The sequence below is a fragment of the Diabrotica virgifera genome, chromosome 8 (genome assembly GCF_917563875.1).
Source record: "Diabrotica virgifera virgifera chromosome 8, PGI_DIABVI_V3a".
Taxonomy (NCBI): Eukaryota; Metazoa; Arthropoda; class Insecta; order Coleoptera; family Chrysomelidae; genus Diabrotica; species Diabrotica virgifera.
In genome coordinates this window covers 151,822,675-151,839,529 of record NC_065450.1, presented here as the reverse complement: position 1 = coordinate 151,839,529, position 16,855 = coordinate 151,822,675, and the positions used below count along the sequence as shown (strand labels likewise).

Genomic DNA, 16,855 nt, shown 5'->3' with positions numbered 1-16,855 from the left:
TAATCTTTAATTTGTGTTTCCAAAGCTCTTTCTAAAACTTTCGACAGGGTAGGCAAAATACTTATTGGTCGCAAATCTTTAAATTCAACAGGATTTTGCTTTTTAGGCAAAACCTTAATAATTGCTTTTTTCCAGGAAGTTGGAACGACACAGTTAGTTATGCAAAAATTAACAATATGAGTAATATATGAAATTATATGTGGACAACACAGTTTAATCAAATTAACATTTAAACCATCACATCCCACAGAATTAGTTTTTATGTCACAAATTGCTTTGTAAACAAACAAGTCATTAATTTCATGAAAGTTAAAAGTAGAATCTATAATTTTATTAGTTTTATAAAAAAATTTAACATCTTCTGATGGTTCAGATTGTGGAATTGATTCAATAAAAAATTTGTTTATCTCATCTGGATTATTTAAATTATTTGGTATCTCAATTCTTTTGTCAGGTATAAATTTATTATATTTTAGAGTACGCCACATTTCTCTAGGAGTGTTATTATTAAATTGTTGCACGACTATTGTTGCACGAAGAAGTGACTACTTTTTATAAAGCGTTCATACTACATATATATTGTTATGATCTGCTCCTTATTAATTTTATATTAATTATTATTTATCTGATTAATTATTTAATTGTCGCAAATCATACATAAAAAACAATAAAAAAATCTTAGGGTGCCTTTTTATAATCTTAAAAAAATGTCTAAATAATCTTATGTTATACTTATCTTCTCTCGTGGGTTCAGTATCTCTTAGTTGATCCTAATCGGGGTAAAATAGGAAAAAGAAATAAAGCAAAAATATAAAATAAAAATACAGAATTGTCTTTTATTTATCAAAATTAATACTCGAAAAATCTATCAAATCTAAAACCTGTGGACACAGATGTCCGAGTGAAATTTTTACCACTTAAATTTATTCTATTTAAAAAAAAAACAATTTTTCGGTTTGTTCCCGATGACTTTGGTAAAACAAAATAAACAAAACCAAATTATATATTCGCAAGATTAGCTATACTTCCTATTTACTTTTTGAAATATTGGAATTTTAATTCCTATGCTTTTTACTCAAAATTTTAGTTTCTGAACATAAAAATATCTTTCACATAAGTTGACTGACCTTTTTCTTCACTCACTCTGATGTCTTCTCGTGACCCAAAACAGCTCTCCCTCGTTGACTATGTTAAAGGCTACTCATCAAAGCCCTCTCCGTTCTCCAGCTTCAAAACTATCAGCATACCAGCACCAATTCTCCAACAAGCCGGGCCTCTTTTGACACGTACTCGATTCAAACAAAACTCCAAAAATTCTCTGCTCTCCTTCTCACAATAATACAGAATCAAAGAGGTATTTCGTCTCAATTTGATCTGTCTCTCGTTTCACTTTTCAACACTATTCTCCACTATCAAATAGCCACTGGTACTTGCTAACTACTTATCCACGAAAACGTCGAACTGCTCCTCAGCGATGCCAAAAACATAATGACTTCTTTTTCAAACTCTCTCAATCATTCAAACCACTTTTCCCCTTCCAACTTGCCAAGAATCAGAAACAATCTTTTCCATTCGACAAACAAACAGTCATTTTCAAAATTATTCCGACCATCCTTAATTACTTTCGGGGAAACTCTACAACATTCACTCGGGTTGAAACAAATATTAAAATTCCAAACTTTCTTTTAAACCACCTTTTCTAGAAAGTGATAATTACATCTACCTGTGGGTTCTATAGTTCTCGTAATAAACAATCTATTTCCATTTTAAATCTAAATACATCGTCCTTTTCACTTTAATTATTCACAAAAGTCTTTAATGGTTCATCGGAAAGCTCATTAAAAGAGAAATCCACTTACATCCAAACTAAATTCTAATAAATATTTACAGCTCAATATACAGGATTTATCAAATTTATGTGCCCGCGTTATTAAATAAAAAAATTTAATTTAATTTTCATTTTGCCTTTGATTGATAAATTGAAAACACAATAATATATATAGATTAATGAAATTTTATGTGTGCTTATTACTGAAGTAAAGTCCTCCTATTATGCTATCTTCAACAAAACCAACTTCGTCCGACCTTTCATTAGATATCACAAATCAGTTTGGCTGATTTTTTCTGCAGATATATGTTTGATAAAACTTTTTGGTGAGATTTGATATAATATATGGCATTTTTCAAACATTAAATCACATTCATAGTAATCGTTGGTACAATTACGATCACTGAATAGTTTACGCCTTAATTTTTATTTTGTAATACTGTAAAATTGCAGTGTCGTACGGATTTCATAAATGTCAAAGTCAAAAAATTTTGAAAAGTCAATGGCTGTCAAAAATTTCGCGACTGTTGAAACATGAAATAAAACGATATCAAACATCTCCAAAATGAATAGAATGCATTTGAATGATGGGCAAAAAGCAAAAGAAATAATTGCCAAACTCGAATAAGGTTGGTCACTAAGGCAAGTTGCTGCAGATTTGATCGTGAGCCATATGTGCATATGGAAAATCCAACAAAGACTGGATAATTTTCAGTTTATAGCACGATTGGGCGGTTCAAGAGGGCAGAAGATCTCCACAGATCAACAGGATGAGATGTTAGTAGATTATTTGAAGGAATATCCTTTTGCTACAGCTCAAAAAGCGAGCGAAGAGACAGCGTTTTCGGGCAGTATTTGCACTGAACGTAGAAGAATTAAAGCAAGTGGACTGATAAATTGTGCAGCTTCAAGGAAACTTTTTTACTGAGGATCACAATAGGAGACTAGTCACGGAATAGAATTGTATTATGGGAAGCAATTGATCAGGTATGGGAAGAGCTTGTTGACTATAACATGAGACAATCGGTGCTATCTGTGAACAGAAAACTGCAAAGTTGTATTGACAATAATTAATTATTAATAAATAAATTTAATATCAAATAGATTTAAAATAAAATGGATATTTTAAAGCCAGACTTCCTTAATTTCGTTATTAAGACCCTAATCCAGTTTATTCAAAAAACTTCTTTCTATACTTTCCATTTTGTTAAATTTTGTAAAATACATATTTTCATTTTTTAATTTTAACCAACCTATTCTAGGTACAACACTGGTAACGTCACTTTGACGTAAAAGGTGCGTTTAAACGAGGTAATAATTTAAAAAATCGGCTCCTAGATACGTAAGCCTGTAAACTATTAAATGATCGTACATAAGAATATTAAACTGTCCAATGTTACGGTAGGTAGGTACATCGCAACTATTTCGACTTAGTGAGCACCTACATACATCGGATCCGTATTTCTCCGATCCAATCAGATCCGATCCGATCCGATCCGATCCGATCCGACGTCAGATTGAAAACAAACTCAAGGTATTAAAGCGTAGTGCCTACACTGCAGTGGGAAGCCCGATCCGATATCGGGTGATTTACGCTTTAATGCTACGTACTACGCTTTAATACCTTCAGTTTGTTTTCAATCCGACGTCCGATCGGATCGGATCGGAGAAATACGGATCCAATGTAGGTGCAGCATTAGTCGATTTCGGCACTTTGTTTAATCGAATGTATTAAATAGTATATAGAATTTATTCATTATTTACATTTTTATTATTATAATTATTAGCGGCCAGCTGGAGTCTCGAAATCCCTACTAAATAGTTGACGCTATTCTCGACTCTCTGGTGCTTGTCTATTATCGAAATTTCTAGCAAAACATCGAAGCAGGTTTACGGAGTCCCCGCCAAAATGACTAGTCTACACAGGAAGGTTCTCAAATTATTGCCGTAGCATAATAAGAGAATTTTTAATGAAAGGGACTTAAGGTCTGCGCTCATTAGATCGAATCGGTCGGCAACGGAACGGACTGCTATATCCCGGAATTAAATGCCTAAGCGTGTATTTACGGGTAATACATCGGCAACTTTCCGCAAGCCCAGTCAGTGTGTTTACATATTTCAGAGAAGGTGGATCCAAAAACGGTTATTGTTAGTTTGTTGTGCGCGGAAGAGGAACAACAAAATATTAAACTTTCCAAAAGGATGCGCAATACATGGGTGCATGAAATTAGCAAAAAAAGAAACACGGAGAGTAAATTTGCTACATTATCGGATGATTTAATCCAACACTTCAGAATGAGTTACGAAAAATGTCAAGAACTCTAATCTGTTATAAAAACTGATATCACAAAACAAAATACTTTTAATTCTTTCACTTTAAAAATCATCTAATTTATAGTTTTCAAAGAAAGCATATAACGCTTGGTTCACACAATAAGAATTTTGACCGTGCGATGGTTAAAATCTACATAGTGGCCTGAGCAATCATAATATGGAATCTTTCTCCCTTCACCGCTTGAAACGTTCGGTGAAGGGAGAAAGATTCCATATGATTGCTCGAGCCCAGGCGCGAATCTAGAAATTCATAATAGAGGGGGGGGGGCAGACTTACCTCAAATAAATATTTAGCCATACGACTCACACTTACTCTAAGGATAAAATACACTATACAATCCCAGATACCTACGGTATCAAAAGGATTGATAGAAAATTCACGACTATTAATCTCACTGGTCGTTCTTTACCATAAAGAATAACCTTTTTACCATCAATGGGTAGGTACGCATGGATTATCTAGAAAAATACAAATTTTTATATCTTTCTTCTTCTTCTTCTTCAAGTGCCATCTTCGTTCCGAAGGTTGGCGATCATCAGGGCTATACGTATTTTCGAAACTGCTGACCGAAACAATTCGTTGCTGCTACAGCTATACCATTCCCGTAGATTTTTAGCCAGGAGTTTCGTCTTCTTCCTATGGATCTTTTTCCTGCTATCTTCCCCTGCATAATTATTCGAAGCATTATATCTTTATTGTATCGCAAATTTGAAACGTGACTTTTCATGAGATAAGGTTTATACCCAGTGTAATGTATTTGCATTTTAAAATATCATTTTTGTTATACTTTGAATTAAAAAAAATATTTCCGTTGTCTATGGTTCCACCGGTACCCAAACAAATGCGCCTGCAGATTATTTTTCAGAGAAGGGTGTTTTATTAGATTTTATGGCTTCTCTCAATTCTTTGGAAGCGGTTGTCGTGTAATTTAGTGTTATACTGATGGCTTAAAGTTTAGAGTTAACAGAAAAAAATAATAAATAATAAAAAAATACTTATAGACTAAATACAATAGGGGGGTCCATGGACCCGTTGACCCCCCTGTATCCGCGCCTGCTCGAGCCACTATGTTAATTTAAACCATCGTACGTTCAAAATTCTTATAGAGTGTCTCGACCGTAATGGTTTTCGACAGCAACATATTGAATTCGGCATCTATCCTCACATCTGGTTATATTAAAATATATTATTATACAGCTCTTGGGCACCCTCGTGAAAGTTTTCTGTTCGTTCCGTTATCGAAGCGCTAATTGTTCAATATGTATCGAATCGCTAGGCTACTGTGGCGTAATTGTCTTTTTACGCGGTTGACTCTACCATTTTATTTATTTATATTTTTAGGCACTAATTTAAATAAAGGAAGACTTACTTATATTATTTTATTTACATCGCTTATTTATTTAATAATTACAAATAACACCAACTAACACATCTAATTTATTTACAACTCAAATTTATGATTTAATTAACTAAACATACTTCCGATAACTAATAAATACATTTCACTAAATCCGATTTCGAATACAATTATATCACGCGTCGCGGCTCGTTCATTGACTGACTGACTGCTGCTTAAACATCATCCGCTTATATAGATACGGCTCTGCTTCGAGAACATTTGGAAGGCCTGAGGCGGGTCTCCGCCTATCATCGGGAAACTTCTGGATTAGCGGAGACATTACTCGTCGATGACGTGTCGCTGTTGTTTGTTGACTGCTAGGGGCAGGACCGGCCTCAGTTAGAAATTCGTCACACTACACTACACTCCAACGGCGAAAATATTTCCGTCCGCTTCAGTAAAGTAAGCCCATGGTACAAAGACGCCAGGTACAATATTGCGCATGCGACGATCAGCTGATCGCGTTCTGTCGACGTCACAATGAGAGTAGCCGCTGTTGGAATACATATATTTATATGGGAGTTTTATCGATTTTTTAGCTTTTGAGGAGATTTTTGTGAGATTTAAGTTGATTAGTAAGCCTGTTAGTGTAAAAGAATTATTATTTACCCCTTAATGTATTGTCCCCAAAAATAGATTATTTAAAAAACAACTGAACGGTATCTTAAAATAAGTTTATTGTAGTTTATTATTCTGAGATGTTTGATAGTTTAAAATTTATTGTTTATAAAGTACAGCTTTATTAAAACTTTTGTAAATGAATGCCGTTAATAAATAAATAATGTACAAATTAGTTTTGAAATTTCATTTGGTAGACAAATTATTGAATTTTACAGAAATGATTCAAATTTAAAGATGGATAACTATACCTAATATTGATGATTTGATATACTTACTACATAAATTATATCCAATGTTCTTAATTTATGGTAGGGGAGCCCAAGCGGGGATTTTTGCAGTTACTCGATCGCGTCAGATTATCATATGGGGAGAAACCTGGTGCCCTGCAGATGTACCTCTACCATATATTGGCTCTTAACACAGGGGAGTTAATTAAGGGGAGCCCGAAAAAAAATCTATCCTTAAAAATACTCGAAATTGTCAGATTAAGATAAGGTAAGTTAAGGACATGCAAAACAGTGTATATTTCAAAAATCTGACGATTTGAGCGGGGCGTAAGGAAATGGGCGAGTTAAAAATTTTCACAAAAAAAAGCGAATAATTCGCGAAATGAACGTTAGATCGAAAAACTTAAAAATACGTATTATTCATATTTTTAATGTTTTTCAAAAATATATCGAATGATAAAAAATATTAGCCCCCACGGAGAGGGGTGGGGGGTAAATTTAAAATTTTAACTACAAATCCCGCGATATTTCGCAATATAAACAGATCGAAAATTTGCAAAATACACTTAATCAATATTTTTGAAAAATCTATCGAATGGTACCAAAAACGGCCCCCACGGAGGTGAGGTGGGGGTTACTTTAAAATCTTAAATAGGAGCCCTTAAATTTTTATTCCAGATTTGAATTCTTTGCGTAAAAATAAGCAACTTTTATTCGAAATATTTTGTCAACATATGGATAGATGGCGTTATATGGAAATCTTTACTTAAATTTTTTTGGTTTTAGGACCTACTCTTCACAACCCAATAGTTCTCAAAAGCGCTCGAGTGACTGCACATTTAGCCTACTTCGCTCCCCTACTATTACAATTTACGCTATATATGTCGGTATATACCTACTCAATATTTTTCATATGCTAAATAGTTCAAATTTCAAAATTGCTGTGGTAAGTATTTTATATTGAAGACCAAAGTAATAATTATTTATTCATCAAATTTTGCCTTATCGCAAAACAAAATTCTGACATAAATACGTATCAGTTATCAATAGTTCCAACTGGACGTTATTAGATAGAAAATAAATATCATCTTACAGTGACTCGACCCCGGCTGGGCATTGAGCAATAAAAAAGGTACTATTTAGATAGGTACTGCCGCATGTATAGGTATACTTATTGCCATTTTAGTCCAGAGAAATAAAATTTTCGTCGGGACACTTGAGCAGCCAGGTTGCAAATGGGTTTTTTGGGTACCATATACCTAATACATTATAAATACAAACATGCCCGTCACAGTTCAGACGGGAAATTTAGTTATTAACAAATAAGCGTCAAAAATGGCAGTTTTTTCGTTTAAATCGCTACAGATAAAAATAGGATAATTAAAAATATCTTCCGCTTACACGTGGATTGACCAAGTCTCCGAAGGGGGCCTAAAGAAACCTCTAGAAAAATTGGTGGTAAAAATGCATCAACTGGATACTATATTTAATAATTTTAAAATGGGTCTGGACTTCAGTTAAAGTCAGGGAAAAATTATTTGCAAAGACTTGTCTGAAAAGATTGAATGTGATTACAAAACCAAACACCTGTTTTTTCGGTCGCCCATGTATTTTAGGATTAAGAAATTAAACACACTTAAAAAAATATGAGAAATAAGAGAAAATTAAAGAAAACCGTAACTTAGTCTTGTGTTTTATTTGTTTTGTGATTTTGTTTCACACCATTAATGTAGGATTGTAAATAGTTTACCTTATATTTTAAATTCCCCTGTATATCATTTTTTTAATTATTAGTATTTACAAACACGAAACGAGCGGTTGTCGGCGAGGCTTTAATGCACAGATGGGTGGGCGTATCCAATCGAGGGGTAGTATAAAGAGGAAAACTGACAGAGCTTGTTGCGACATTATGAGTGAAATAAAAAAATGTAACAGAAAAAGATAAAAACTGAAGACGCGATTCAACCCAACGTGAAAAAGATTAAACCCAAGAAGGGATGGAGAAATTTCTGTCAAAATTTGGTATTTATGACCCTTAAAATAACACCAATTGCTAAAATTTATTAGCCTGTGGATAGTGTGGATGTCTCGTCAGCCGAGGGTACGATCAGTGGCGTGGTAATTTTATGGTCAAACTACGTTTTTTTCTAATTTTTATCATTGTGAGAATTAAAAAAACCAACTAATATTTTTATCTCCACCACTGAGGACGGTCAACTTTTTGGTTGCCTGTATTCTTTGGGACATATTCGGGACATTTTATCACAAAGTAAATATTACTAATTTTACCGTCTTTTAGGGTATCTGCGTTCTCTTTCTTTTCCACTATTATATATATTATATCTCTCTTTGCCGACGTTCAAATTAGGACCCACTTGAAGCTCGCTTCAACACGCGCCTCGACCTCGTCGTGAGAATTCTCCATAAGTGAGCAGTTTCTCTTTATTTTTAAGACATAAAAATAACAAAGTAGAGCCCTTTGACCCAATTTTTATTACTAATAGGCTAGTTCCCTTGAAAGCTAATTAAACCATGAAAATGGGAAGATTAGCAGTAAGGGAATTTTGGTTGTGTGGGAACGAATACATTTAGTCGATGATAACATCATAAACGCGACGGACCTATGTTCTTAGGTTAAGGGATAATACTTATTAGACGGGTATTATATTGATTAGACGCAAATTATTTATAAATACATTTCCCTTTTGTAAGAGTAAGAACATGTAAGATTTTTGGTCGCAATTACACAAGTACTTTTATATTTCGATAATTTAATAGTAACAATAATTTAGACATCTATTTTATTAATTAAAACTATTAAACATCAAACGGACTTTTATTACGATCGTCTCTAAACAAAACCTACATTAATATAATCAATTATTTTAATCTGCTTACGTGCAACTAAATAAGGGCTCGATTCATAGGCGCCCATACATATATGGGTAGGGGGGCGTGGCCCCCCATGGCTTTTCGGGTGCTTTAAACTATATATTGTCATCCAAAGTATACAAAATGTAATGTGCAACATCTTCAAGTCTAGCCCCCCTACAAATTTTTATATGTACGCCCATGGCTCGATCCCCTCCTTAACACTGGCCCCAAATAAGACAAGCCAATCAAAAATAAGCTCGTAAAATTTATTTAAAAATCCACGAATACAAAAAAATTTTTGAATATACATCACAAATTTATTTTAGAAATTTATTTTTGTTCAATGTATTGTTAATTAATTTTTTAAATCAAAAGAATAAAACACCTACATTTCAATAAATCCTAGATAGTGAAACAGAAATTATATTAATCTATTACAATGACTCTTTATGACCAATTTAAGACTAATTGTGCTCCGAGCGCTAATGTTTTAAATGGGGAATATTTAAAATCACTCTCATTGTGACGTCATGCGCGAACTCATGCGAATTTCGGATATTCCGGCTATCGTACCTGGCGTTTTTGTACCATGAAGTAAGCCTGAGTAATGTGAATATACGAAGATATTAAAATACCGATCGTCCTGGTCCGTTCCGGTGCGTGCTGTTCCGGACAAGTGAGAGCGAACATTTAGTCGTTAGATAAATATCTGAGTTTAATCTCGATGTAACAGTCTCGTTTATAAATTGTAATAAATTGTAGAGAATAATTAAGATATAAATTATATGTATTACGTAGTATGTGTTTAAGTTTTATTTTATTTATTGAGCTTAACAGGCCTTGTAGGCCTAGTGCTAAAATATATAATTATTATATATCAAGTCTTATAAATTCTATTTAATTTCACTTCAGTCTTTTTATACACTCCTTCGCCATCTCCCTCCATTTCCTTCTGTCCAATGCTAGTTCTTTCCATCTCTCAATGTTACTTCTCTTCAAATCGTCATACACACTGCTCTTCCATCTTTTTCTTGGACTGACTTTTCTCCTTTTTTGTATTGGTCTTCGTGAGAGTACGACTTTTGGCATTCTTTCACTTCCCATAGGTATGTGTCCCGTATATAGTATTCTCTGTGCTTTGATTGTCGTCGTCATCGTTGGCTCTTGATATAGTTCTTCCAATTCTTTATTGGTTCTTCTTCTCCACTGATCTTCCATTTTCACACCTCCATATATTGCTCTTTGAATTTTTCTCTCCCATCGTTCTAAAAGATCTATTTCTGACCTTTTAAGCACCCCTGTTTCGCATGCGTGTATTACTCTAGGTCTGAAAACAGTGTTATAAATTCTGATTTTTGTTTTTCTTGATATGTATTTGGATTTCATTAGGGTTCGTAATGCTCCATACTTTTTATTTCCTTTAGCTATTCTTCCCTTTATCTCCCCTTCCTCATGGCCATATTCATCTATTTTGGCTCCCAGGTAATTAATTTCTTTAGCTCTTTTGAACGAGTATGTTTTTCTCAATCGATTTGTAACATGATGTTATTTTCTTTTTCTTTGATCTGTCCTGTTATCATATATTTGGTCTTTTCTTCATTTACATGTATTTTAAGTACAAACTTTTTGGCTTCGTTTATTATGTTTTTCAATAACTGTTGTAGTTCTTTCTTGCTTGTTGCTAACGGTGTCAGATCATCTGCAAATGCTATGGATTGGTGACCGTTTTTAAATATCGTTTCTTACATGTTTATTTTGCTTTTCCTGATTATTCCTTCCAATGTAAGATTAAATGCGGCTGTTGATAGTGTCGTAGTCCTTCCTTGGTTTCAAACTTTTTGGATGTATGCCCTTCCCGTGCTATTTCGTTTGTTGTGTTTTTCATTGTCATCTTTACCATCCTGACAATTTTACTTGGTGACACCAATTCTTTCACAAGTTCGTATATCTGCTGGCTGCTTACTGTATCCTGTATCGTATGCCTTAAAGTCGATGAACAAAGCAAATACTACTATTTTCTGTTAGTTAACAGGTAGTCTGTATTTCTTTTAAGGCAAATGTTTGGTCCGTCGTTGATATGTTCTTTCTAAAACATTCCTGATATTCTCCCACTATTTTTTCCAAATATTGGTTTAGTCTTTTTCTTATGCTTTGTGCCAAGATTTTGTAAGCTATATCTAGTAGTGCAATGCCTATATAGTTCTCGCTCTATGTTTCAGTTTTAGTGTGTTATAAATTATTGTAAATAATGAATGAACTGAATAATAAATGTGTGTAAATGAAGAAAATAAAATAAGTGTTTTAATTTAAAATAAAGTTAATAAATAAAGTGTCAAACATATAAAATGTAGTAAAATCATAACAGTACTTACTGGAGTAGTCAGTACTTTGTAGGTATGGTAGGTATTGACTACAGGGGATATTACTTCCTTTACTTCCTTTACTTCCTTTACTTCACAACTTCCAGAATTCCCATTGGGACCTACAAACAGGTATATTTAAATAGCAGATGTTAAGAACTTTATTTTCTATAAATCCAAAATAATTCAAAAACAGCAGAGACCAAAACAAATTATACACATGCAAGTAAAAACGCAGAAATAAGGCAGCTACAAAATCAAATAATAAGGGAATAAGGGAATATAACATAAAAGTGATAAACAACTATTTATACATACTTAGTACCTCTGGTTACTTCTGATAACAAAGTGGCAGAGGAAGTAAAGAGATGAATATTTATTGCCAATAGTACTTTTCAACGCTTCTCATTTGTTTCGAGCTTCTGTCATAAGTCGTATATTAATATTATACACGAATTTTACAACATATTATGACAGAAGTCCTATTGATGTTAGCATGGCTACTTTAAGCAACATAGATCAGACAGCTTGCAAAAAAAAAACAAAATGCCAAATACAATCGAACCCGCTTATTGGAATAGCTCTGGAACATTGGAATGGAAAATAGAGCATTTTTTTGGGAAAAGTTCTTTACCAGTAATTTTTTTGCTGGAATCGAATAGAGAACACTTTTACCTTCTCACAACATTTCAAAGAGAAAAATCATACTCTGAATATCCCAGATGACGTCTCTCTTCTACACAACATCCCACAGAGAGACTTCTTAAAGTTGGACTTGTACGAGGACCTAGAAATTGTCAAAGAAAAACAAAAAAGTCCAAATTGTTTCAACCGCCATGATTCGTTAAACCGGGACTTCCACCCACTTCATCGACAACTCTTTTCTTAATTCCTTTCTTAATTACAATAATACTTTCCATCTCTTTATTACTTCCTTCACTTTCCTACAGTCACATCTACAGTTGATTTGGCACAATCCACAATGATTTTCTTTCCTGATTCATCTCTACCTATAACCATTATCATCTATCCAATGATACACATACAAACTAACATCTGCTATCTGCTATGACTATCTTCACCCCATCTATTCTCATTATAACTAAATTTAGAAGTCTCACTACTCTTTTTGGGTCCCGTTCATGTCACATTTCCATTATAATCTCATAAACCTCTAACACTCAACCCTCTCTCCTATGGTTAACTATATCATATATGACGGTCTGTTTTGTCGAACCCTTAGAGTCCTGATTGGGTAGCCTGCAGGGACCTTAGGAAATAGTCGCATGAATCTGAGCTTGTCTTATACATCCCTCCCAAATTATGAGACATTTCTACATCTCTGTCTCCCCCATTGTGATCTTTTATGATACTTCCACATACTATAACAACTTCCGGTCATTCGAATAAAATCGATAGCTTGATATCAACATAAAATTGCTTTTCTAAGCCCTAGATGTTCACATAAGAGGGCTTGGTAAGGTTTATTAAGTTTTCGTTCTAACGTGTAATGTGGTTTGCCTATCTCTTTCATTACAATAATATACTAACTTTTACATCAAGTTTATTTTCATTTAACAGATTATTTACCACAGTGGGAGCGACTGTTTTTATTGTTAATAATTTAACAAACTTTACAATAAATATCACAAAACCAACAGGGAAATTTTCACTTCCTGTGGAACTGTCATTTCTGTCATGTCACTATTCAGAATTTCCGCTATTAAAGCCACTTGCTTCCATACAGCCATTATGTGAACAAGTCAAATTTAGCTCAATGGTACCTCGAGCGTGAAACATTGGATATTTTAACCATCCATGTTTAAATTCACATCATTTTTATATGTTCCTATGACGGATTAATTTTAAAGGGTTTTTACCCAAATATTTTTTACTTTGGTGGTTAGCATGTTAGATCCAAGTTAGGTTAGCAAGTTATACACATTTTAGGAAAACACTGATGATGATCGATCAACCGATTGAAAACTAGTTCTGTTTGTTCTGTGCTGTAGCCCTGTATAGGGATTTTAACAAATATACCTTTTATAAAGGATTTCATGGTTTTTTGTAATAAATGGTACACAGCCAACTACAAGAAAATTTTTTCCTCGTGGATTTTTTTATTAACTTTTTATTTCGGTCCTCTTCCTAATACAACTTTTCATATCTTCAAGGGACTCATAACATATGTTATAACAATAAAAACGATCGGTATTACGAGTGAAAAATACAAAAAATACCAAAGTCTTAATCAAAAATTAGATTGAAGAAAACATAATCTTAAAGTTCAAAATCGGTATACGTTAAAAAAGTATTTTCTCGGCTTCCCATTGAGAAAATTTCTTCATTTTTTTATTCCCAAATAATTTTAAGAATGCAAAATCACTTGTAATTTATAATTATTGTTTTTATGCAAGAGTTTTTAATTTGAAAGCCAAAACTTTGAAAATTTATTTATTTTAATGAACTTGTAGATAGAGAAATTTACAGATCAAAATACGATAGCTAATATAAAGAAGTCGAAGTAAGTCGAAAACTGAGTCAATAATAAGAAGGTACATTACCTACGGTCGCAGGACGTCTTGTAATTTTGTCAGTGGGTGACTGACAAACAAAAGGTAGAAGTACTTCACATCCCAAACTGACCCACTCCATACCAAGGCCCTTATTAACTATTAATTGGATACATCTTTGGTTAATGGTGGCTGGTTGACCTTTCATCCATTTAGTGAATACAACCTTTCTTCCTGACGAGAACCATATCCAATCGAAACCGTTTATCAAGTTGGTACCACCTGACCAATAAGTGGTGCCCAGGTCTAAAAAATTGATTAAACATTGATGATGTTAAAAATTCGTTAATTTGCTTTTATTTATTTATAACTGCAAAAAATTATTAAGAAATTTGTATATTATGTACTTACTTATATTTCTCAACCATCTGTACACCCAAGTATTTTCTGCATCAGATTCAATAGACACCAGCTCCATATTAATCATTCTACAGAATCTGTTAGCGTCTAGGAAAGACTAAAAAGAAATTTTATAGAAACTATATTATATAGATAGTCTATGCGCCAGCTATAGGCCTGGATAAGTGTTTTTCGGTGGTTAGAAAAACTATTATTTTGACAACGTTTCGGCAAGGTCGTACTTGCCATTGCTAAGTCAGGAAATAAAATTTTGGGTAGCTCACCATGCAAGGTTAAATCAGTGGCGGATCTAGACATTTGCCTTTGGAGGGGAAATTTACCTTAATGGGGGGTTGAAACATCAACCAAAAACATAAAAAAGATGAAGGCAAACTACATAAAAGACATTAATAAAAATTTACATGCATTAAGATCCGTTAATTTTCCCAATTATTGGGTTGAATTTGTGTTTCTGCGGTTTAAGTTTCATCATAGCTAATATAAAATATATGTTTGTGTTTCTTTTTTCTTTAATTTATTTTGGACCTTGTCTCGTTAGGGGGAGAAATATTCCCCCCCCCCCCCGTAGTACCGCCACTGGGTCAAATGTTAATCCGACTGGACTAATATATTTCCAGTTTTAATATATTGTTGTGATCTTGATTATTGATATGAGATAATATTTTTATATGTCATTTAATTTAATCAATGCATTAATAATAATCTAATTAATTTACCAGATCACATATCAATATGTTTTCAATCTCAGGGCTTTTTATAAAATTAATTACTTACATACGTGGCTTCTAAGTATTTCTTAATGGTTCCTAATCGGGATAGGAAAGAAAAGAGTAAAATAATAACACATATGGGTTACAATTGTAATCAAAATATTGTTTATTTTATTTAAATGGCAATCACTGCTTAATATTTGCTATATCTTATTTTTCTTAAACATAACATTTACACATGGGAATCTTATTTTCTTTTGATTTCCAATTGAAAGTTTTTATTAACATTTAACTATTATGATTTATTAGCAACAATTCTATTTAAGTTTGATGAAGCTTTTCTGATATTATTGATTATGTTTCTTCAATTTTAAATGTGGTATTTACTACGAAAAACCCATACATTCATGTCCAAACAAATAAGACTGACCTTTTTCTGGTGCACTGAGAATGTCTTCACACAAGACCCGTTTCCTGCTATCCTTGGCTGCAATCCAAACCTCGTCCTGGCTTCCAGTAATGTTCTCCTCTGAAACTAGCTCGTATAGCTCTCGTTTCCTGCTTCTGTCGTGATGCTGTGTTCTACCTTTTTCGAAACTGCAATCAGCTACCGGGAACTCTTGGCTCAAGGAGGTTCTTTTACTCTCAACCTGGCCTACCTCTCGTTCTACGATAGATACTTCACACTCACGGAACTACACAGGCTTTCTCACTCTCCGTACACTACCGTCTACTACTCGACTTCACTTCTCGACAGCTCAAAACATTCTGATCTCTATTTGTCATTCATTCCCCTGATTTCTAAATATCCCTTCCAGATTCACAAATCAAACTTCCACCACCAACTCTCATTCGCAGTATTCCTCAAAACCAATTTTTAAACTTTCTAAATATGCTTAATGGATTTCAAAGAAAATAGTTAATTCCCATTCTAAAATTACTTTCTACTATATACAAATTTTAATGACCTACTCTCTATTTCCACTTAGTCTTATTTAGCATCGGCTAATGATCGATCCTTCCGCGAACAAACGATAATGGCCTATTATCGATTTCACTTGAGTCTTATTTAATCACTTCTTAAAATTAAATATAACAATTTGTTGTATACAGGTTGTTCTAAATTTATATGCCCGTGGTTGAGAAAATTGAAAATATTTTATATTAAATTGAATTCTGTTTATAATTATCTAATTTTAATTTTCATATCCAATAGAAATATAACAAATCCCCGCCTTGTATTCGATAAAATTTATCTGCATTTTTAAATAAATTTTCTCGAGGGCAAAACCAACTCCCTGTATATTTCCTTACTTTAATCTACGTCTTATACCCCTTCTTCTTGTATTACTCTAATTAGTCCCACCTGTAGAGTAATTGTTTCTTTATTTTCAGTGTCCTCATCCTGTGTTAGAGTGTCGGCTATTATGTTGTCTTTCCCTTTTTCCCATATCAATCTTCTGTCTTTTTCCTCAGATTTTTCACATACTTTTACCGTGTATTCTGCATCCTCGTTTTCATATGCCTCCTCTTCAAATGTCACTGTTTCGATCATATCTTTTTCGCTT

General features: G+C 33.3%; 1 protein-coding gene across 1 annotated transcript in view; it reads right to left on the bottom strand.

Moving 5' to 3' along the window:
• LOC126890050 (macrophage mannose receptor 1-like) overlaps positions 1-16,855 on the bottom strand; it is a 77,008-nt gene that overhangs the window by 16,151 nt on the left and 44,002 nt on the right. The window contains exons 6-8 of the mRNA XM_050658880.1: positions 14,569-14,674; positions 14,209-14,463; positions 11,657-11,766 (exon numbers count right to left, since the gene is read on the bottom strand). Of these exons, the coding sequence (XP_050514837.1) occupies positions 11,657-11,766; positions 14,209-14,463; positions 14,569-14,674 (471 nt within the window). The remainder of the gene's footprint in view (positions 1-11,656; positions 11,767-14,208; positions 14,464-14,568; positions 14,675-16,855) is intronic.